Source organism: Monodon monoceros, unplaced genomic scaffold, assembly GCF_005190385.1.
Source record: "Monodon monoceros isolate NGI ecotype Baffin Bay Population unplaced genomic scaffold, NGI_Narwhal_1 Super_Scaffold_21, whole genome shotgun sequence".
NCBI classification, from domain to species: Eukaryota; Metazoa; Chordata; class Mammalia; order Artiodactyla; family Monodontidae; genus Monodon; species Monodon monoceros.
In genome coordinates, this window is record NW_021703778.1 from 32,314,950 (window position 1) to 32,339,203 (window position 24,254).

General features: G+C 46.7%; 1 protein-coding gene across 1 annotated transcript; it reads left to right on the forward strand.

Moving 5' to 3' along the window:
- Positions 1-12,585: 12,585 nt before the first annotated feature.
- Positions 12,586-23,517, forward strand: TMED3 (transmembrane p24 trafficking protein 3). The gene is made up of 3 exons (XM_029236260.1): positions 12,586-12,881; positions 14,560-14,808; positions 22,659-23,517. Exons 1-3 carry the CDS (start codon positions 12,711-12,713, stop codon positions 22,893-22,895), a joined length of 657 nt encoding a protein of 218 aa, XP_029092093.1. The 5' UTR covers positions 12,586-12,710; the 3' UTR covers positions 22,896-23,517.
- Positions 23,518-24,254: the final 737 nt, after the last annotated feature.

A 24,254-nucleotide genomic window follows, 5' to 3' on the forward strand; every position in this document is an offset into this window, starting at 1 on the left:
CTGCTTCCCTTCTGAAAGAACATCTGGGTTTTTATAGGCCTACTTGAAAAGAGCCCAGTATAATTGGGTTTTGGAGATTAAAAAATCTCCAAAGGAAGAAAACCTTTGGAGTTTGAAGGTCACACCGCAGGTACAATGATCTAAGCGGCTGACACCCATTATTTTCTATCAGACAAACAATTTAAATCACAAGATGGTATCTGGAGGATGTCATGTGTAATAAATCTATAAAGTGCCTACAAAGAAAACGAGGCTTTTTCGAATGTGCAAAAGTTCAAAACCAATCTTTGGGCTGTTAAATATGGGTATCTGTGTTACATCTGGAGGAACAGAAGTAGAATTCTCCCATCAGAGAGGTTCTGGTATTCGGGTACTGCCTCTTACCATGTCATGGGGCACTGGCTAGTGTAGCATAGTTGAGATCTTTCAGAACTCCGGTAACAGGCTTTATCCACGCACTAATTCGGGTGTGCTTTGAGTCCCCAAATATTAGATCTACGTGTCCCCCAAATTCTGTTGTGTCACAGTAGCTGGTGCCTCAGAGACGAATCTTGCCCAGAAATGAAACTGGCCTTGGCCTCCTGCCCTGACACAGGTTCTGTGTTGAAATCTTGTGAAAAACAGTCAGGGGCTATTAGCTAATTTGGAGTTTTGTACATACAACTCATAGAATAGACCCATAAGAAGCGTTTCCTGATTATTCTTTAAAAAAAAAAAAACTTGGTAAGATCTCCCCAAACTAGAATGATACATGGTGATGGGAGATGCTCATATTACAAGGTAGAGTAGATGGTTCTCAGGCCAGAGGCAGTGGGGACCACTTGTAGCCTGAAAATTTTAAGGGATGCAAACTCTCACTTCCCCTTCACTTTTCTGGGAAATTCAAGAACATCTGGTTTCTTTGCCTGAATTAACTATGTGATGGGAGATTTGTAGAAATAACCTGTACAACCTTTTCAAGGCACTTTGTACGAACCCAAGAATGGAAGCAGACATTTAGCACGTTTGGTGTAATGTAGCCACAATCTAGATGAAGATATTTCTGGTTATTTTCCCATTTATTGTTTTCTTTCATGCTGCTTAGATATGTTTGCCCTATGGTTAAAAAAATTCAGTAGTCCTTGGGGATAGCATCACATAGAGGAAAGAGGAGAGATTTTGAGATTTGGGTTTGTATCTCTATTTCATCATTTACCAGCTGCGTGACCTTGAGGAAGTGGCTTAACTTCTCCAAGCCTCCACTCCCTCATCTGTAAAATGGGGTTAGTAATGCTTCACCTTACAAGTTTGTGGTGAGAATTAAATGAGATAATGTATGAAAGTGCCTGTAACTGTACCTGGCACAGGTAGAAGTAATTGGAAAAGTAATACCTAATACCTTACACAAAGTGAAGCAAAGTCTAGCTGAAATATTCAAAGGGCCCCTTGAGATTCTCAGGGGTTCTGTCAATACTGAGCCTTAAACTCACTTGTAGAGTAAAGAAATTCTGCCACAGAAGCTCTGCAGATCAGACCATTTCTATAATGACATTTGCTAGAAATGTATCTGTATATCCCAGTCAAAAGTGCTAATGATGGTTATAAATACACCGAGTGTTTGTTCTTTAGTAATTCCTTTAGGGAAGGCACATGCTCAGCCTCGGCACTACGGGTCTTTCGGGCTGGATAATTCTTTCCTGTGGGAGACTGTCCTGTGCGTTGTAAGTTGTTTAGCAGCATTCCTGGTCTCCACCCATTAGATATCAGTAGCATATCCTCATCCTAAATTGTGACAACCAAAAACGCTTTCAGACGTGGCCAGACGTCTCCTGGAGGTGACATCACCTTAGCGGATCACCACTGCTCTAGGAGAACGATTGTGTACATGGTAGAAATATGCCAAGAGCAACCAAACTGCATGAAGGTGTAGGTCTGGCTGGCTGGCTAGGCTGTCCCACTAACTTAAGGGCAATTCAAACTGTAACTGAGTAAGATGACTCATATACAATGTGGGCCTTCAGGATTCTTGACCTCAGTGCTAATGGCCTCTTGTACTTGGCAGGAAGGGAAGAAAATGAGAAGAATGGCACATAAGCTAGTGAAAATCTAGGGCTCATGACCTGGGTTGGGTGTCCCAACCCACACGCTTTTCAGGACCATTTAGATGGTAATAGTTCTCACCAACTGGACATGTTTACAGGCAAAGCAACAATTCTGATGTATTAAAGAGAGAACCAGACAGACAACCATTGCTCTCAGCAGCTCATCAAAGGAACACACACACGCTACACATTTTAAGTACTTTTCCAATGGTCGTCAGTGTCAGTTAAAACCAACGTCTGCCAGTACTGATAGTATCTAACTGGGGCGATAGCAAGACACTGCATAAGAGAATTTTTCTAAACCTTTAGCTAAGATTTGAAAGCCTAATTTATCCTAAGTAGTGAATGTGGTACATTCATAGCGATTAGCTTAGGTGAAACACTAAACATGATGAGTTGCCCGTTTGGAGTAGCCTGTCCATCCATCACACAGATGCGTCACAGCAGGTACGCTCATGCCACTTACTGCCTGCATCCATCAGTTGTGACCTTTCCATTGGCCCTTCTGTAGACGGTCATCAGGATAGTACCTTGTTTCATACTATCTGACAATGCATTAGTTGAATTAGGCTGTTCCAAACTAGGACAACCACTGCAAACTTAATTACGGTTAATGCAATTTTCTTCATGTTAACAAACCTCAGAGAGATGCTTTTGAAAAGCATATTTAGATTGAATCACACTTCCTAGATCAGAGATTTGGGGGAGCCTAGGGTCACTACAGAAGATAGCCACAAACTAGTTTCAATAACTCATCTACTTAAGACTCTCTGCAATGTTTATCAAAATATATTATAGAATGTGAGTCTAAAGTTTCAAATCTGGAATTTGGGTTCAATTTCTAGACATTCTAAAGCCTTTGTTTGTTTGCTTAAGTCCATCGTCGAGCCTCTTAGAATTTCATCAAGTAAATGCAGGTTTTGTCTGAACTTCCTCCTTTGTGTGTGTTGGTACTTCAGATGTATCGTGTGTTGCTTGAACTGGTTCTCTACAGTGTTCTATCCTAGTCTCGAGCTGACGATGTGCTCAAGGATGTATCAAAATCCATGTAATGGAACTATTTAGATATTTCTAATATGTCAATAAAAGATATATTACAATCCTTCAATAGTAAGTATTTCCCATTTTTCTTAGTGAAATCTCAATTATAAATATTACCTTTTCCTTCAGATGGGTTTGGCATGACTGCCTGGTAACATCGACCTGAGCAAACACCTACTATTTTATGTACACGTGATTTAGAAAATGAATTTTTAACTACACAGGTATTATAGTTTCTTTTTTGGTTAAAAAAAAAAAGCTAAGAATGAGAAGGTGCATTGCCGCAATGGGGGTGAATTCTTTTCCTCTGGCCCTTCTGCTCAGTTCCCCCCAGGGTTGTACCTGCCATCTGCTACTGGTAAGGTCCCTGGATATCCCTCCTTGGGCCCTATTTCTAATGTCGATGAATGTTAACATAAGCTGATTTCTCTTAGCTCTTACTCCAGGGCAGGCTGGTAAGTATCAAATAAACCAGGTGGATGGTCTCTCTTCTCTCTTAAACTCTAGAATTCTGTGATTCAGACTTCATCCAGACTTCCTCCCTGGAAAGTTCCAAACCTTACCCCTAGGTTCCTTCCTAGACGGTTGAAATAAATTATATTGTTTTGTGCCCGTCTCAGCCTGTTGATAACCAATGTTATGGCTGGACCAGCCCTTGTGGTTCTTATTGTGGTTGCAAGAAGCCCTCAGCAATAATCATCAGGAAACTTTGAAAAAAAAAAGGTTTGTTGCTTACAGGTCCTGAAAATTACGTGGCACACCTGGGGTCACAAAGTGAGGCTGTGGGTAGACAGAGGGCCCAGGCCTGGGGTTCTGCTTTTATTGGGGTCCAAGCTGAGGACCTAGGGTTTCATGGGCTCACTCTTTATGAGTGAACTTAAAACATAAGAGAAGGAATTTAAAGTGTGAGAAGAGAAAAAACGAGGGGCCCAAATGGTCAGTCACTGAAATCAACCAAGATCTCTAAAACAAAGCTGGGGAGTGGGTGGGGGCATGACCTGGCTCTTTATTTAGTCCTTTGTGGCTGGCAATGTGTATTTATCGAGATAGCCATCTCTGAGGTGGAGGCCACCTTTGAAGTGGATACCTCAGCCATCAAAATTAAGTCAGGCACTTGCATGGCAAAAAGAAAAGCCAGCTGTCGGGCTTACACTACAGTTAACGAGGGGGAGAAAAGGGAAGCATCCTAAGTGTCCATCGACAGACAAATGGATAAAGAAGATGTGGTATTTACATATATACAATGGAATATCACCCAGCCATAAAAAGAAACGAAATAGTGCCATTTGCAGAGACCTGGATGGACCTAGAGACTGTCATACAGAGTGAAGTAAGTCAGAAAGAGAAAAACAAATATCGTATAATATCGCTTATATTTGGAATCTAGAAAAATGGTACAGATGAACTTATTTGCAAAAGTGAAACAGAGACACAGATGTAGAGAACAAACTTATGCATACCAAGGGGGGAAGCGGGGGTGGGATGAACTGGGAGATTGGGATCGACATATATATGTATATGTATAAAATAGATAACTAATGAGAACCTACTGTATAGCACAGGGAACTCTACTCAATACTCTGTGGTGACCTAAATGGGAAGGAAATCCAAAAAACAGGGGATATATGTACATGTATAGCTGATTCACTTTGCTGTACAGCAGAAACTAACACAACATTGTAAACAACTATACTCCATTAAAAATTTTTTAAAAAGCGGGGGAGGGGAAAGGACTAGTTTGAGCATGTCTTTTCCTCACTTCTTTCTGCAGGAAAGGGAGGTCAATGTTGTTTCCAGCTCCTCTGAGGACAGATTAGGAGGGACCCCCTGGGAGGAGAGGAAAGTGCTGGGGGAGGTGGAGGTGTGATGAGGGACAAGGCCCCCCCGAGTGAGGGAGTACATTCCCAAGATTATAGGAGGCTCAGAAGTTGGGGTCCCTTGTGTGGAACTTGCTCCTTTCCAGAGCACAACCTTAGAGGGGAGTGGCTAGATGTGTGTTGACTTAAAAAAATGTACAACGTGAGAGTTGCGAGTTAAGTTTTATTTGGGGCAAAATGAGGACTGCAGCCTGGGAGACAGCGTTTCACATAGCTCTGAGAAACTGCTCCAAAGAGGCAGGGGGGAAGGTCAGTATATATGTGATTTTGGTGAAGGGGGTGTACATACAATGAAGTACGTATATATATTTTTTAATATACTTGGCAGTTTGCACTGTTTTTTTAAAAATAAATTTGTTTGTTTTCGGCTGAGTTGGGTCTTTGTTGTGCACAGGCTTTCTCTAGTTGCGGTGAGCGGGGGCTACTCTTCGTTGCGGTGCACGGGCTTCTCATTGCGGTGGCTTCTCTTGTTGCAGAGCACGGGCTCTAGGCATGTGGGCTTCAGTAGTTGTGGCACACAGGCTCAGTAGTTGTGGTTCGTGGGCTCTACAGCGCAGGCTCAATAGCTGTGGTGCACGGGCTTAGTTGCTTCGCGGCATGAGGGATCTTCCCGGACCAGGGCTCGAACCCGTGCCCCCTGCATTGGCAGGCCGATTCTTAACCATTGCACCACCAGGGAAGCCCAAGCACATATTTTTTGCAGAAGGTTCTGCTGAGTCTCCTGAGGGTTACTGCTAGTCACGAGGAGCAGATGTCACCATGAAGGAATTTAGTGCTTTTCTAGATATGAGAAGATGCAAGGACTGGGCTCATAAAATTGGCTCCTGAAAATATCTATCTGAAGACCTGTTCTCCCAGTTTTTCCCAGAGCACAGAGGGCCTCATTCCTGATCTCCACCTGAACTCCTTTCAGGGGGTGTTGAAGGTCAGCAACTGCAGCGGCTCCTGCTTTAATCCTTGTAGAGGTAGATGGCAAGTGCCCACGACAAGTGCCAATTTGTAGTTGACATGTGCATCTTGGCAGAATAGGCCTGGGTCAAGCTGGGCAGGAGGGCAGCTGAGGCACTTGCCTTGAAGAAACACTGGAGCTTGGACAGTGAACACATCGGCACAAGGATCCCAGGGCTCCCTGAACCTGAAGGCTGTGCACTGCTTAAGGCATATACAGAACACAGTGGAGAGAGCTCCACCATGGCTGAGATGGATTTTCTTATCAGCGTTGGGAAGGAGGGGTTGGGAAGTACAGTCAATTTTAACTTGATTTAGCAAAGTAAAGAAATGTGACATTTCTCACATCCAAAGGTTAAGGAGGTGAAATTCACAGCAGTCCGTGTCCTATTGTTAGGGGAACCACTGATGGAAAACGCCAGGCCCTGGCCAAACAGGATAGTAACTACTTGCATGAGTTATCTTACCACAGGAGGTCCTGGTAAGGAACGTGGAACTAACAAGCTACCACCAACTGGAAGAATTCAGGAAAGGTCAAAAGAGACACCAGTCCATATATCCTACCAACTTCCCAGGATCCTCCTCACTGAAATCCATCCTGGCTGAGCGATGCATGTGCCACCAGGAAGGACCCTGAGTCAGAATGATTGGCCAGAGACAACCCGGAAACTAATCCCATCACCATAAAACCCGAGACTGCAAACCACATGGCAGAGCAGTCCCCCTGGGTTCCCTTACCCTGCTGCCCTCCGCCCGGGCTTCCCTTCCCAATAGTGTCCTGCTTTGTCGGCATGTGTGTCTCCTCAGACAATTCATTTCCGAGTGTTAGACAAGAGTCCATTCTTGGGCCGTTGAAGGGGTTCCCCTTCCTGCAACACTACGGTCCAAGTTACAAAACGGCACGCATGCAGTAGGAAGGAAGAAAACTTGCTCACACTTGGAATTTATCTGCGGCAGGGCATCAAGAATAAGAAGCAGATCTCAGAAAAAGAAAGGAGGTAAGTATTTTAGAACTGTAGCATTATCTAATAAGTCAACACAGAAATAAGTGTCTGGTAATTCTCACCAGGACACCTTAGCTGAAGGTGAAGTTGTGATCCAATTCCAGTAGACTGACTGTGAAAGCACGGAGTTAAAAATCTAGCAATTTTCATCGGAGAAAAGCGTAATCATTACGAATGAGGATTGGGGCCGGGGGAGAGGAAGAGAAGAGAAAAAAGTGAAAGGCTAGAAGAGGTCAAGGTTGATGAAATAAAAATTCACATTTTAAGGCAAGACAAGAAAAATTGAAACATCAAACCTTTTTCTCTGTCCTTTGACCTCCTTCTCCACCCCCCACTCCGGTGTGCACTGTGCAACTGCATTACATGTTAACCAGACCTCCCGAATGGCAGGAACCTTGGGAGATACTGGGCCTCACCTAATGGAAGTTCTGAGCTTAAATCCTTATGACCTACGAATGTCGCTAGTTATATTACTTGTATTCTGCCTGTTTCACAAGATTATTGTTTATTGCATTACCAAATGTGTGACGGAGCCACAGATAAAATTAATGATTATTAGGCAGTTTGCAATGATTGATTAAATTTATAGTCCTATAAGATCAACGACTGTAATAGTGTAACTCTAGATATGGGAAGAAGCAATAAGAGGGAACCATCTCCTGGACCATAACAGACTAGTAAGACAGGTGATCCAGAGGCTTTTGGCTACTGTTAACAGAGCCTAGTCCAGTAATAGCATGTAAAGTGACCTATCAACAAAATCCTCACTTGACCTGGGAATGAGCATTCCCAGTGCCATGGGACAAATTGGTCACAAAATGCTCCCCAAACGTTGGTTGAAATTAAGAGTAAAAGGGGGCTTCCCTGGTGGCGCAGTGGTTGAGAGTCCGCCTGCTGATGCAGGGGACACGGGTTCGTGCCCCGGTCCGGGAAGATCCCACGTGCTGCGGAGCGGCTGGGCCCGTGAGCCATGGCCGCTGAGCCTGCGCGTCCGGAGCCTGTGCTCCGCAACGGGAGAGGCCACAAGAGTAAGAGGCCCGCGTACCGCAAAAAAAAAAAAAAAAAAAGAGTAAAAGGGAAGGGACTGTCAAATAAAGACTGTTGCCCACCATCTCTAGTTCTGCAAGAATCAAGTCATTCACCACTGCAGTTGCTGACCTACGACACACCCTGAAAGGAATTCAGGGCGAAGATCAGGATGAGGCACTCTGTGCTCTGGGAAAATGGACAGAACCGGCCCTCAGATAGTATCTTTAGCAGAAATTTTTTATGAACCTGGATTCTTGGATCTTCCCATAATTAGAAAAACACTAAAACCATTAACCAAGATGTCTGCTACTGTGACTCGCAGCAACCTTCCACTGAGAAAGATGTGTGCCTGACTGCAGGTACCCCCTTTGCCAAAATCACATTTTGGCTAGCTTCCTCCTTTATCTCTTTGGAACAGTTCTCAGAACTCTTGGAGAGACTGTCTCCTGGGTTATAATACTCAGATTGGCTCGAATAAAATTTCCCATTTTTTCTTAGATTGACTATTGATTAGATTTTTCATGGACAAGGTCTTGCCAGTGTGAACCAGTCCAAATAGCAGCCTGATGAAAGAAGCCCACCTGGCTGTCCCTTCTGGAGTCCTCTGCCTCCTCTGTGATGATGGACCCAGAATCACAGACACTCCTGACCTAGGGCAAAAATGATTTCTCATGGGGTGAGAGGTAAGGGTCTAAATACATTTTTAAATTATCCCATTACAATTTAATCAGTACTTAATCCTTTCTTTGCTTCAGTTGGATATTATTGCCTACCCAGTTTGATCCTCCCTTCTCCTTCCCATTAGATCCTGATTTTGTGTATGTAGTCAGTCACCCTATATCCTTGCAGCCCTTTTGACTTCATCCCGAGCTCCAAGGGAAGCCCTGATTGGTCTGAGTTAATTATGACAATCCCCATTCTCCTTATCAGTGATTGGCTAAAGGATCCAGCCTAAGCCAATCAGTACATGACTTTCCCCTTGTCAGTGGCTTAGATCCAGATATGGGCACATGACCTAAGTTGGCCCAATTGTACTGAAGGAAAGGACATACAGGTCATGAGTGAAGGAAATATTTCTCTTCCTTCTGATAGACATGACTAAATAAACATGTTGCTCAAGCTTGTTTGTTTGGTTTGACAACCTTTTTGTGACAATAAAATAATAGAGCCTAAGAATAAAGCCAACATGCAGAGGAGGGAGTAGCCAAGAGAAAAGCAGGGAAATGGACTGGAGCCCTTACCACAGTGCCTGAAGCTGAATTCACCTCTGAACTTTCTGCTATATTCAACGGTATATTTTTTGATATATATGATATGAGTAGTATATTTTAGAATTCTAGAGTCTATTTAATATAGGTTATATATCATTTAATCTAGTTGGAGTTTAAAAAATTTACTTGAAGCTAAAAGTATCTTGATATCATTCACTGATTTAAAATATCCTTGTAACATGCTAAATTCCTGCTTTTAAAATTCTTGAGTCTGTTTCTAAACTCCCTCATTTCATCCCATCCCACTTCATTCCACCCCATTCTGTTCCATTGTATTACATTCCATTGGTGTATTTGTCTTTCTGTTCCATATCAGAGCATCTATTTTAATTACTGTAGGGTTTTAACTCACTTTCACAAATGGTGAGTCACATTCATTCTCAATTCTCATTGGACAAATTATTTCGTAAACTCATCTTATTAAATGTTAAAAATGTTCTGAGATTATGACTGGGATTCTTTGACATTTAGTTATTTCAGTGCAAATTAACATTTTAAAAGATTAAGTCTCCCAATGCAGAAACATGAATTGTTACTCTAAAAATTCAAATCTTCATCTTTTTTATCCTTCATTTATAAAACTTAAAAGTGTTTAGTATTCCTACAATGAGGTGCCACCTCACACCAGTCAGAATGGCCACCATTAAAAAGTCTACAAATAACAAATTCTGGAGAAGGTGTGGATAAAAGGTAACCCTCCTACACTGCTGGTGGGAATGTAAGTTGGTACAGCCACTACGGAAAACAGTATGGAGGTTCCTCAGAAAACTAAAAATAGAATTACCATATGATCCAGCAATGCCACTCCTGGGTATATACCCAGACAAAACTATAATTCAAAACGATACATGCATCCCTACATTCACAGCAGCACTATTCACAACAGCCAAAATATGAAAACAACCTAAATGTCCCTCAACAGATGAAGGGATAAAGAATATGTGGTACGTATATACAATGGAATAGTACTCAGCCATAAAAAAGAATGAAATAATGCCATTTGCAGCAACATGGATGTAACTAGAGATTAGCATACTAAGTGAAGAAAGTCAGAAAGAGAAAGACAAATATCATATGATATCACTTAGATGTGGAATCTATAATATGGCACAAATGAACCTGTCTATAAAACAGAACCAGACTCACAGACATAGAGATAAGAACTTTTTTTTAACATTTTTATTGGAGTATAATTGCTTTACAATGGTGTGTTAGATTCTGCTTTATAGCAAAGTGAATCAGCTATACATATACATATATCCCAATATCTCTCCCCTCTTGCATCTCCCTCCCACCCTCCCTATCCCACACCTCTAGGTGGACACAAGCACCGAGCTGATCTCCCTGAGCCATGAGGCTGCTTCCCACTAGCCATCTATTTTACATTTGGTAGTATATATATGTCCATGCCACTCTCTCATTTTGTCCCAGCTTACCCTTCCCCCTCCCCGTGTCCTCAAGTCCATTCTCTACATCTGTGTCTTTATTCCTGTGCTGCCCCTAGGTTCTTCAGAACCAGTTTTTTTTTTTTTTTTTTTTTTTTAGATTCCATATATATGTGTTAGCATACGGTATTTGTTTTTCATTTTCTGGCTTACTTCACTCTGTATGACAGACTCTAGGTCCATCCACCTCACTACAAATAACTCAGTTTCGTTTCTTTTTATGGCTGAGTAATATTTCATTGTATATATGTGCCACATCTTCTTTATCCATTCATCTGTCGATGTACACTTAGGTTGCTTCCATGTCCTGGCTATTGTGAATAGAGCTGCAATGAACAATTTGGTACATGACTCTTTTTGAATTATGGTTTTCTCTGGGTATATGCCCAGCAGTGGGATTGCTGGGTCATATGGTAGTTCTATTTTTAGTTTTTTAAGGAAACTTCATACTGTTCTCCATAGTGGCTGTATCAATTTACATTCCCATCAACAGTGCAAGAGGGTTCCCTTTTCTCCACACCCTCTCCAGCATTTACTGTTTGTAGATTTTTTGATGATGGCCATTCTGACTGGTGTGAGGTGACACCTCATTGTAGCTTTGATTTGCATTTCTCTAATGATTAGTGATGCTGAGCATCCTTTCATGTGTTTGTTGGCAGTCTGTATATCTTCTTTGGAGAAATGTCTATTTAGGTCTTCTGCCCATTTTTGGATTGGGTTTTTTCTTGTATATTTTGGAGATTAATCCTTTGTCAGATGCTTCATTTGCAAATATTTTCTCCCATTCTGAGGGTTGTCTTTTCATCATGTTTATGATTTCCTTTGCTGTGCAAAAGCTTTTTAAGTGACAGGACACTTCGGTCTTATCCACGTGGTGACCTATATAGGCAGTAAAATTCTTTGCTAAAATCAAAATACACCTCACCTAATGATGTTCTGAAAAAAATTCTTTACTGAGTAGCGAGACTACAATCGTTCTTTTGTTTGTCTTTACCTGATCATAGTGAATATAAAACGCTATAGTAATGATTATACAAAATACCTTCTTAGGTCAATGGTAATAGATAAGACAGTAAATTAATGTATCTGCTTTCAGCGCTTTTGAGAAGTCAAAGGGAAAAAAAAAAGATTGTTTTGTCCCAGAAGAACCTTCAACTTATACAGACAACCAAGAGATACCTGAAATCCCTGAGTGAGAGACCTGTATTTGTATATTCAGGAAGCTTCAGGAAGCTTTGTGTGTGAGCACGCCTGCCGGTTTTCCCCAGAACAGATGTAATTGTGGGGTTTTACTTACTCTCACCAATCAACCCCCCTGCCCCGTGGCATACTTTTTCACCTTGGGAAGGGGATGGGAATGAGAAAGGGGGTGTTAATTGGGTCCCCAGAGTTTGCATATCTTTCCTCTAGCCTTCCTTGCTATTGTGGATAGTAGGTTTGGGCACACCCAGTTCTAGACCAGGAGACTGATTCTCCAGAGAAGCGTGAGACAAGTTATAGAGCCAGTCAGAAGCAGAGCCTGTACCTTGTAAAACCCCATGGGCTTCGTGCTGCTGCAGCCAGAGAGGATGGACTGCGTGGACCTGGGCCAATTCCGGGTAATCCTCAAGCCTGCGGGTCCCAGAAGATGCAGAAAACGTCTGTCGGGGATGTTGGCAGAGGGCCCTTCCGGGGAGGTGCGCGCTGGGGATGGGCGTCCCGCCTCACCTTCGCCGAGACGCCCCAGCAGAGCAGCGCGGGGCGGGGGCAGGGGCGTGTCCCCTTCGCCAGCCCAGCCAGCGCGCAGGCGCAGCGGGCAGAAGGGGCGGGGGGAGGCCGCGGCGCTCTCTGGCCTCGGTCCCGGGACCACCCCCGAGCGCGCGACTGCGCGCTGAGCCGCCCGCCCTCCCGGAAGCGCAGCGCCCCGCAAGCGCCACGTCTGTGCCTGTACCTTATCCCTGGTCCCCCAGCCACCATCCCATCCGCGAGGAGCGCACGCCCGAGCCGCGGCCCACGGGACTGGACCGGGAGCATCATGGGCAGCGTGGCCTCGCGCTCCGCCTGCGCGCTGCCCCTTCTGCTGCTGCTGCTGCTGCAGGCGGAGCGGCCGCGGGGCGCGGAGCTCACCTTCGAGCTACCTGACAACGCCAAGCAGTGCTTCCACGAGGACGTGGAGCAGGGCGTGAAGTTCTCCCTGGATTACCAGGTGAGGCCCTGGCGCCCGGCAGCGCCTCCTCTCCCCCTTCCAGGTCTCCATTGGTCACTGGTGCGCCCCAGGCTGGAGTGGCTGGAATTAGCCAGAGAGGCTGAATGGGACGGGAATGACCACAGACCAGCTGACTTACCCGCGAGGAAGTCAGAGCCCACTCGAGACAGGCCCGACTAACCAGGGCGGGAGGCAGCGCCGCAGGTGCGCTACCTGGATGCGGATGCCCGGGGGCGGGTCCTGCATCCTGGGGAGTTGTCCTCTATGACCTGCAGGCCCCTTGACTCCAAGGAATGCCATGTCTGATTAGCTGGACACAGGCTCTCTGTCCCAAGTTTTTTGGACCAGTTTGTCCCCGCCTGTACTGAAAAATGGCAGTGAGAGGAAATGGGTCCTTGGCATTATTTTTCCCTCTCTCCAGTGTTTGAAGTCAAGTTGGGGTGAGCGCGGCAAGTGATGAGAAATGGCGCTTTGGAAAGGAGGTGTCAGCGCAGGCTTTGAGCCCTGGCAGTGTTTCTAAGGAGTGGTGTTGTGGCTGCTGCCATATGGCTCAGAAAAGCTCCTAGCTCCTGCAGTCCTGGCTCCTTTGAGAGATTTCATGGCTCACAGTTCAGGGGAGCAGGTCTTGAGTGAGAGATCTGCCCCTAAGGTTTAGTGAGCAGATCTAAGAGTAGGGAGCTGAGTGGGAATTATACCCAGACCCGCGTCTGCTTGTGGACACATACTGACAGGCATTACAGAGATGAGTTGGCACGGGAAGCAGGAGTAGGGGCAGGCCATATGGTGGGCCCTCTCTGACCAAAGCCACTAAAAGAGGCGTGTGCTTGGGGACAGCACTATGTGTGATGACCTCCGAGTCACTGATGTGGCCACTTTCACATGTCCGTGGACAGTGTGGAAATTGCAGCTGGGTTAACAGGGGTAACCTAGATACAGTCACCAAAACATGATCGTTGTGAGGATGGAGGGGGCTGAGAGGTCATCTGGTCCCTGCCAGGTCAGGAACCCCTGTTAGAGCAGGTTCAGCATAAGTTTACACACCTCCAGCATTAGGAAGCTCACTAATCACAAAGCAAATTCTTCCATCTGAACAAAAGGAAATTTTAACATTTGGAAGCAGATGGAGGCCATTGACTGTGTTCTTTGATGGACCTTAGTTATAGTCATTGACCACCTTGCCCTTTGCAGGTCTTATCTTTCCTGTGTTTAGAGTTTGAACTAATGATTCCCGAGGGCTCTCCCACCTCTGGTAATCACTGATTCTGTGAAGGCTTCAGTCTATGTTTGCTTTCCCCTTGCATTCCATCAGCAATAATATTAACGTTTACCAGACACGTTCAGCAGTATACTTAACCTCGGAGCCTCAGTTATCTCTTCTGTAAAATGGGGAGGATTAGTCTCTTGGCACTCTTGCAGAGCAAAACTTTTGGAATCAGGCAGACGTGGATTCGAGTCTTAGCTCTGTCACTTTCAAGCGGCATGACCATGGCCAGTTAACTTCATCTCTCTCAGCCTCAGTGTCATCCTCTGTAAATTGGGGAGTGTCAGCCTTTAGAAGACTGTGAAGATTAAATGAAAAAAATGTTTGTGACATGTAATCACTGCCTGGTCGGCCTTTGGTAAGCGATGTTTGCCTCTCTGGTAACAGCAGACTGTGGGTGTCTTTTGTGGTTGTCAGGTCATCACTGGAGGCCACTACGACGTTGACTGCTATGTGGAGGACCCCCTGGGGAACACCATCTACAGGGAAACCAAGAAGCAGTATGACAGCTTCACACACCAGGCTGAGGTCAAGGGAGTTTATCAGTTTTGCTTCAGTAATGAGTTTTCCACCTTCTCTCACAAGACCGTCTACTTTGACTTTCAAGTGGGCGATGAGCCCCCCATTCTCCCAGACATGGGCAACAGAGTCACGGCTCTCACCCAGGTGAGTGGACGCTAACAGGCTGAGATGAACCCCCCCCCCCAGCCTGCTGCTCCTTGTCTGTGCCCGTGTTGGCTATGAGCAGTCACCAGCTATCCAGCTCCAGTCTGAAGTCTCAGTATTGACTCTGCCCCTCTGTTCACATCCAGTCCTACAAGACCCTATGTCCTCCTTTTGGTCTTCCTCTCCATTCTTTAACTGGATCCCTGCCATGCTTTCCTCTGGTATTCCTGCATTCCCATTTAGTCTTTGACACAGCACCACTTTCGAAGTACACATAGCATATGCCTCTCTGCTGATACGATGTATCTACATGAGAAAGACCGGTCCTCCTTTGTGTGGTATATATTAGGGTAACAACGGCTGACTGCTATAACAAATAAACCCCAAATATCAGTGGCTTAGCACAATGAAAGTTTTTTTTTTTTTTTTCTCACTCAAATAATAATCCAGAGAGTGGGAATAGGGGTGGAGGACTTTCCTCCATGGAGTGACTCAGGAAGCCAGGCTCCTTCTTTCTTGTCATCTTTCTGATGTCCCTTAGGGCTTCAGAGTCTTCTGTTTCTAGCCACCGAAAGAAGGAGAGAATGATAAAGTCCCATCTGCTTCTTAAAAGCCTTGGCCCAGAAGTGATGCCATCACACCCACTCATATCTCATTGTTGAGGAATAGTTAGTCCTGTGGATAGACTGGATGAAACGAAGGCGGCAAATACAGTTCAGTTGGGCAGTCAATTCCTAGCAACAAACTTCACAATCTGGAAGAGAAACGGTGACACTTTTGGAGGACGGATAGTCATCTCTGTCACCCATGGCTGTCACGGTTAACTATAATCCGACCCCAGCCTCCTCCCTCAGTCTTCCCTCCTGCTATTTAAGCTTTTCCCTCCCTTCCATATGCAGGCTCTGAGGCTAGGACTCTGTATTACCCCTGAATCCCCAGCACCCCAGCGCCCCAGTGCCTGGGGTGTGGCACAGAATAAGAGCTCACCAAATAGTTGTCAAATGACTGAGTGGCAGGACCCAGGGAAACCTGCGAGACAGGAATGACCCTCTGTGGCTGCACCTGTTCCACACCCAAAGCCAGAGCATCTGAGTCTCCAGCAATGCCAGATTACCTTCTGGGCTGCCCTCCAAGGTGACCACAGGCTCCATTCCTCTGTGGCTTTGACCATGGGCTCATTCTCTGAGCAGTTGGAGGTTAGCACTGCACTGTCCGGTCAGTAACAGCTATCTACATATGGCTGTTGACATTTAATTAAAATTAAGTTAAAAATTCCCTTCCTTGTTTGCTCTGTACCAACATTTCTAGTGTTCAGTAGTCACAAGTGGCTGGTGCCCACGCATGGAGAGTTCCACTGGACAGCAGTGCGTTTGAACTTAGCGGCATGACTGCTGCTAGAAGTTCCAGCCCAGGGTGTGTCTTATGTGTAGGATCTTTCATAACCTATCCTCTCAGGAGGTCTGTTGGTCGTTGATGAAATAGCTTCTGTTTTGAAGATTTTATGAGTCTCCAGAAGCTGAGCTGAAGGATTTCTCTCTCTAAGCAGTGGAAAAGAAACCAGTAGAGAAAAGGCTTTGTGGATTAGCGCACTAGAGACGTTCTTTCCTGGAGCCTTAGAATTAGAGTTTAGTTTTGTTGCAGGAAGGAGTGATTGCACTTCCCCTCTTCTACATCTGGGAACCTCATCCTTCCTTCTGCCCAGCCGCAAAAAAGCTGTTTCCTTCTCCTTCTGCACCTCTGACCCCCCTGCCTGGTCTGTGCCTGTCTCAGACAGCTCCCGCTCGCCTGTGGTGGGCCCGTGCTCAGTCTGCACACTGTACCGGGTGGTGGGAGTATGAGGTCAGAGGGCGCTGTCCCAGCTGTCAGGAGCCCTGTGTGGAATGCGACCCTGTAAACCACGGAGCTCCAGGATGCTCTGATCAGAGCTGAGATTTAAGGGTGAGGGTTGTCAGGGGATGGACCAATTGACTCTTCCAGGAGGGTCAGGGAAGTCTTCACAGGGAGAGTTTTAGCTTAAAGCGACACTCTGGGTGCTTGCCTAGGAGTGTGTCTGGCACGGGAGGAGGAAAGGCCTCCTGGGTGGGGAGAACAGCAGGTGCAGGTGTTCAGGGCATCACCTGACTTTCCTCACCGGCCCTGATCTTATTTTGCTTGGCATGGATCCCCTTTCTACCTGCAGCTGTCTTCTCTCTTCCCCTGAGGCTTCATCCGGCTCAGTGCTGGGCCAGAGGCTGTGTGTTCTGGCACCAGTAGCAGCCCCAGGGTGAAAGAATAGGATCCAGAGTGACCGCGTCCCGGGCCAGGGCTCCAGGCCAGAGGGGCTTGTCTTCGGCCCGAGTTGCAGCACGACCAGGCTCCTGGCAGAGGACATGGGCTAGGGATGCTGCTGAGGGAGGCCAACCTTGAGGTGCCCTGGGCGTCCTGAGAGTCTGGGCAGATCCTAGCGGAGGCTGAAGGTTCCTGACAGAGGTCCAAGGTCCAGGGCTGCCTCAGTGGTGGCCGAGGGAAGATTAAAGGTTTTCCTAACTCTACTCTGAGGCCGGCTCCTGCGATGCTGCCTTTGAGCTCTTGAAGAATTTAAAGAACCAAGCGCGGACTTCCCTGGCAGTCCAGTGGTTAAGACTCTGCGCTTCCATTGCAGGGGGTGCGAGTTCGATCCCTGGTTGGGGGAACTAAGATCCCATGTGCTGCGCGGCCAAAAAATAAAATAAAATAAAGAGCCGAGTGCTTCTGTCCGTGGAGGTCCTGATGAGGTGAGGCTGCAGGAATTTGCTGCTGGTTACAGAGTGAAGACCTGGGCATCAGCAGGTGGTAGAGACGGGATGGGATGTGGGCATGGGATGGAGGAAAGGGATGCTCCTGGGAGAGAGACAGGTCAGGGTGTCTCCAGAGACTAACTGTCATGATGGAGCGGAGCCCGCAATCCCCGTGAGGTGCCCGGACACTTTGAACCAGCCAGGGCTGGAGGTCTCAGCAGGGTAAAGGTCTCACTGCAGGAGAGCTGGGGACCCATGGCCCTGGGAAAACAGGGCTCTTTGCAACAGAAGGGCCTCTGCTGGCTTCCTGCTGGGTAGGAAGCAGGCTGGCTGGGTTGCCTAACTGAAATTTTGTGGGAACAAGCTGAAGTGGTATCTTAGACTAACGCCAACGGCAGATCCCAGTGGATGGGGAAGTAGCATGTTTTTACGGTAAGGGGATGCTTCCAGGTGTCTGTGAATCTTGGTGATGTGTGGCCCTGGGGTCTCCTGTGAGGCCCGTGCCAGGTTCTAAAGGTGTCTGCTGGTTTTAGACGCCAGGAAAGCCGTAGAGTACCACCTCCTGTTCTGTTACCTCCTGAGAACTGGCTTCCTTCCCTGTCACTGATCGGATCTGAGGTGGTTCCTGTAAAGACCTCAGGCCCTCTTCATAGAAGTGCAGTGCTGGTCTCTGGCTGATGATATCTGATCCACGTCTTTGAAGTGATGCCTTACGTGGCATATCTGATGTGCCCTCTGCCCGGGGTGTCGGCACCCGTGGTTTCTGTGTCCTCCTCCGTGTCTCTCCCCCCACCACCCCCGCACCCCCACCCCCACTCCTTCTCCAGTGATTCTGGACCCTGGGAGGAGGCTGGAGGTACCAGCCTGTACTGCTGAACGCCTGGGCTAGGGCTCAGGGGTCCCAGGAGCTCCCAGTTCAAGTGAGTGCAATGTACATCTTGAGTTTCTGAATGAGCTTGTGATGGAAATAAACACGGAGGGTGGAATTCTAGCCTGGAAAACCAGTGAGCCCTTCCCTAGTGTTTAAAAACAAAGCCTCTGTGTATTTATACATTCTAAACATGTGTGTATGCATGTCTACGTGTACACATGCATGCGTATACACATGGGCACGCGTGTGCATGTATACACATGTATATGTGTATCTCTGTTCATCCCACTAATTTCAAGAATGATCTTCTCTACTTTGTTACCGAGTCCCTTAAATCGCTCCCAGATCCACTCTTCTTACCCCACTTGGTGACCTTCTTAATTGAGGGCCTCGTCTTTTCTTCCCAGCAGAATTGCAGCCACCAAAGTGGTTTCCCCACCACCAGTCCGCCTCTGCATCATGGCTGGCAGGGAAGTTCTCTTAAAGTGGGATCCTTGCCTTGCCAATCTTCTGCTCACAGAGCTTCGTGCTGAAGTCTTGACTCTCAAGGCCTTTACCGTGAGCTTCCACCTACCCATGACTTCCTTCTCACATATCCCCGATGGGCTGCACGTACTGGGCTCTGCATGTGCTCTTTGCCATGCTTTTCTTTCCTTTTTTTAAAAAATAAATTTATTTTATTTATTTATTTTTGGCCGCGTTGGGTCTTCGTTGCTGTGCGTGGGCTTTCTCTAGTTGCGGCGAGCGGGGGCTACTCTTCCTTGCGGTGCACGGGCTTCTCATTGCGGTGGCTTCTCTTGTTGCGGAGCACAGGCTCTAGGCACACAGGCTTCAGTAGTTGTGGCTCACGGGCTGTAGAGCGCAGGCTCAGTAGTTGTGGCGCACGGGCCTAGTTGCTCCGCAGCATGTGGGATCTTCCCCAACCAGGGCTCGAACCCGTGTCCGCTGCCTTGGCAGGCAGATACTTAACCCTTGCGCCACCAGGGAAGCCCTGCCATGCTTTTCCTGCGTGGAATGCCTTCCCCTCATCCTCTGCCTGGTGACATGCTGACCATCTGTCAAGGTTCAGTTTATCTCTTCCCTGTGTCAGGTACACCTCCATCTCTGGCAGGATTAGCAGCTTTCTCTGAGGTGTTCCTATAGCTCCGCTCACCCCTCTGTTGTTAGCTCCTTTGGCATTGCAGGAAGCTGATAACATTCTCTAAATTATGACCTTCTTGAGACCCAGGACTGTGTCTGACTTATTTCATCTCTCAGTTCCTAGGGCCCAGCACAATGTCTGGAAGGCGAGTAGGCACTTAATAAATTAAGTAGGCACATTTGAAAGAATGAATTAGTGTAGTTTGGGCTATCAGAGAAAACTGAGTATGATTTGGAATTCCTGTAGTGTCATTTTGAGAGGTGTCTCTCCTGAGTTCCCCAGCCCTACCTTCAATAACCGTGGTCTTCTGAAGATCACCAGGGTGCTATAAATATAGAACTAATGGCCTTACCAAACCTTCCTGTGTCATGGTCACAGGGAGTGACTGGAAGGGCACAGTAGGGAAGCGTCTACAAATGCCATACCTTGGTTCCACTTGGACACAGGTTTGTGTAGGTTAAGCCTGACTCCACTCTGTGACCTCTTTCCTGGTTCCTTCACAGTTTAGTCCCCTTCCTTCCTCTGTGACAGTTGACATGCCTTCATCAACTCTGGAAGCATTACCAGGAGAGCGAGGAGGGGCAATGCCACCATCGTCTCCAGTGCAGAGGTCTGTACCCTGAGAGGTCTCCTCTGGTGATTGGCATCTGAAGTCAGTTGTCACTTAGGAGTCCCCTTTGGAATCAACTTCTTGATGTCAGGAACCCTTCTCAGGATCATTTGTCCATTTCTCAACATCACACATCTGTAGGTACAGACATACCTCGTTCTACTGCACTTCGCAGGTGCTGTATTTTTTACAGTTGAAGGTTTTGGGCAACGCTGTGTTGTCAGATGATGGTTAGCATTTTTTTCAGCAATAAAGTATTTTCTAATTAACGTATGTACATTGATTTTTTTTTTTAGACATAATGCTATTACAGTCTTAATACACTACAGTATAGTGTAAACGTAACTTTTATATGCACTGGGAAACCAAAAAATCCCTGTGACTCACTTTATTGTGACATTTGCTTTATTGTGGTGGTCTGGAACCACACCCGCAGTATCTCCGAGGTATCCCTCTACACCCTGCCTACCAAATGTGGGGAAGGTGAAGAAGCCCCATGCTAACTCCAGTCGCAAGAGAAGACCGTAATATAGCCCAAAAATAGGACACGCAGGTGTCACTGAGAAAGCAGGATCAAGTTTCCCCTTGGGGGCAAAAGTGAAGCACAAACAACCTTGTTCTTGTTCTTTACAGTGGATTCTGCCCTTTGACCTGATGCCTAGTCGAGGTCCACTAATTCCATCTCGTACACAGTGACCTTGTCAATTTTCCCTCCACGTGACATTTCACTGCCTCTTCCCTATAGATCAGAATGAGGGGGTCAACCAACATGTGCAGAGGAAACCCACACCCCTAGGAGGTAGACCAGTTGTCAGACAGAAGATGCTGCCTTGTCAACGTAGAGGCTAAAGGGGAGCTTTTCTCTCCTCACGTAGTCTAGTTTAGCTCCTTGAATGGCCCAGAATCAAGAATATCTATGAAGCAAGTAAGGGCAACTTCTTTTTTTGGTCATAGTCTCCCCTTTGGCGTCCAGAAACTGTTCAATTTGTGAGAGAAATGAGGGTTTCACGGGGGTCCGTCAAGGTGGTGACACAGTGGTTTGGTCCCTTCTAGCTTCTTACGTTGAGCTTTATAAGTAGTTCATCTTTGGAATTTGGGAAACAAACGTCTGTTGGATGCTTATGAACTTCTGTAGCACAAGAACTTACTGTTGGGATAGAATTTGCTGGGTTTTGGATAAAATGATTGCTTTAGAGGTTGCCTATGAGTAAGAACACGTGTTCTTTCACAGGCATAATATCTTAGTTTTCTATTGCTGAGTCAATAATTACTACTAATGGCTGAAGACAACAGCCATTCATTATCTCACAGTTCTGTAGGCTCTAAGCGTGGGCCAGCTCGGTTGGGTTCTCTGCTCAGGGTCTCAAGGCTGAAATCAGGTTGGGTTGGCCTCTTCTCTGGAGGCTCTGGGGAGGAATCTGCTGTCACACTCATTCAGGTGGTTGGCAGAATTTAGTTCCCTGCAGCTGTAGGACTGAGGTTCCTGTTTCCTTGTTGGCTGTTGTGCTGTCTACTCCTAGAGGCCTTTTTCTGGTCCTTGCATGTGACCTCTATCTTGAGAGCCAGCAACGGTGCACTGAATTCTTTTGAATCCAGCCTCTCTGACTTCTCCTTCAGCCACCAGCTGGAGAAAGCTCCCTGCTCTGAAGGGCTCCTGTGATTCAGTCAGGCCCACTGGATGGTCCCCCTCTCTTAAGGTCAGCTGTGACATGTAACATAATCACAGGAGTGGCAGCTCATCACATTCACAGCTTCCTGGGATTGGAGCAGGGGACCTTGGTAGTGGGGGTGGGATGTATTCAGAATTTGGCATGCTACACGTAATATTTTAGCAGGTAAAGGAAGTTGTGAAGTAGTATGCGTTATGTGTGAGTATATGCATGTGTGTGTGCACATTTATGTGCACACATGTCTATGTCTTTGCACATGTTTGTGTGTGTGGGTCTATGTACATGAGAAGTGTATGTCTTCATGTGTTTCTGGGTATACATAGAAGTGTAGGCAGCAAATTTAATAGAATGAACAGTAGATTCCAAGTCCAACACAATTGTGGTTTACTTCACGCCCTGACGTTCATTAGCTGTGTGACCTTGGTCACAGTATATGCAGTAAGCAATCAGTCAATCCTCCTTAACACTGGGAGTAATGATCCCTGCCTGTCAGGGGTATGGTGAGTAGTAAATAAGAACACAGGGCAGTATTTGAAAGCATAGGCTCAGGACTCAGACAGTTGAGTTTAAATCCTGACTCTGCCATCTACTAACTATGTGACTCTGAACAAGTTACTTAACCTCTCTGAGCCTCAGTTAGGCTTATTATGAATATAACCGTGTCACATCCTTAGCACAGACACATAGTTAGCATCCAGTAGAAATTACCGAGGATGTTGAAGATCACATTTGCTGTGTGTGTGCTGGATCCTGTTCTTCTTTTCTGAAGGTTCACAATGACTGCTCTTCTCTTCCTGCCTAGATGGAGTCCGCCTGTGTGACCATCCACGAGGCTCTGAAGACGGTGATTGACTCTCAGACGCATTACCGGCTCCGGGAGGCCCAGGACAGGGCCCGGGCCGAAGACCTGAATAGCCGAGTCTCTTACTGGTCTGTTGGTGAGACGATCGCGCTGTTCGTGGTCAGCTTCAGCCAGGTGCTGCTGCTGAAAAGCTTCTTCACAGAAAAACGACCTGTCAGCAGGATGGTCCACTCCTAGTTGGGGCGCTCTGCTCCCAGGCCCCTCCCACCCCAGGACGGAGCAGCTCCCTTTGGTCACAGGCTCCTGGGGCTGGTGGGTGCGACCCAGGAGCTGCCTGGAGAAGAGCACAGGGTAACATGTTCTCACCTTGCCTTCTGTTCAGATGCTTGGTCCTTGTACTCCAGCAGCCAAAGCTCATAGAGCCCAGATAGCAAAAGGCATCCAGCTGCATTATGTGTGAAACGCTGAATTCAGAAAGGGTACAATCAGGCTAGGGATTGGCCAGTGTGGGAGGGCAGGCAGGCAGCCATCCAATGGCCTGGCTCGTAGGAGGAACCCCAAGGGCCCAGGCCTCCAGGGGGCAGCTCAGGGCTCTCTTTTTGCTCCACGACGCATGGCCCATTTGGCTTGTGTGTCCTATCCCGTGTGGAGGAGACAGGGCCCTGTCTGGCCTTTCCTCACATGGAGCTCTCTGTACCTGTGGAAACCAGGCGTTGAAGCGGCTTTGCAGAAATCCCCATCCCAGGTGAGCCATGGAATCAGCCATGCAAGCAAGAACAAAATGGTAGCTGGGTGCCTTGGTTGGCTGTGTATCTCCTAGAAGGCAGGATTCTGGCTAATAAAAACTGTCTGTGAGCACCATGGAGACTTGTGCCATTATTTCTTTGCTCTAAAGGAGCTCACGGCTTAATGGGGAGCATTGGTGTGCATATAATTAATTACAGCATAATAGAGCAAGTGATGCCTCAGAGATCTGTATGTGTAGATGTTTGTGGAGGGAGTAGTAAATAACTCTCAGTTGAATGAAAACAGTGAAATAGGGAGTTGGTTATTTTGTGTTCTCAGACCCTAGTGCTTACTGTCAACAACTGAGTCATCATTTAATCCAAATAGAGGGGCTAAGAACAGAAAAAGAAAAGACTGAGCAATGATGAGTGGCTGTCCCAAGGCCGTTTCCACAGCAGCTACAGTGGTCTCTTTAAAACCTAAGTCAGACCCTGTCACTCCTCAAAACCTTCCCAGGGCTCTGCATGTCATTCACAGCTCATGAAAGTCCTCACCGTGGTCTCTGAAATCCTGCATCTGGCACCCCAGCCTCTGGCCCTGGAAATCCCCTACCCTACTCCCTCCACTCACTTCTCCCATGTCTTCCAGGTCCTGCTGTTCCTATCACAGCAGGCCATGCTTCTGCCCCAGGGCCTTTGCACAGGTTGTTTCCTCTTTTAGAACACCCTCTCCCTGATATCTGCATGACCTGCTCCATCATTTCCTCCTAACCAGTGTCACTTTGTCAGTGAGGTCTCTCCTAACCACTCTGTTTAAGATGGCATCATCTCACCTGTCCCTGTCCCTCTGTGTCTCTGTCTCTGCTTTACT

Bases quoted from the DNA above. Each gene is read 5' to 3' on its own strand.
- TMED3 (XM_029236260.1), top strand. From the start codon at position 12,711: ATGGGCAGCGTGGCCTCGCGCTCCGCCTGCGCGCTGCCCCTTCTGCTG. The intron at 12,882-14,559 runs GTGAGGCCCTGG...TGTGGTTGTCAG, and splicing joins AGTTCTCCCTGGATTACCAG to GTCATCACTGGAGGCCACTA. The intron at 14,809-22,658 runs GTGAGTGGACGC...CTTCCTGCCTAG, and splicing joins GAGTCACGGCTCTCACCCAG to ATGGAGTCCGCCTGTGTGAC.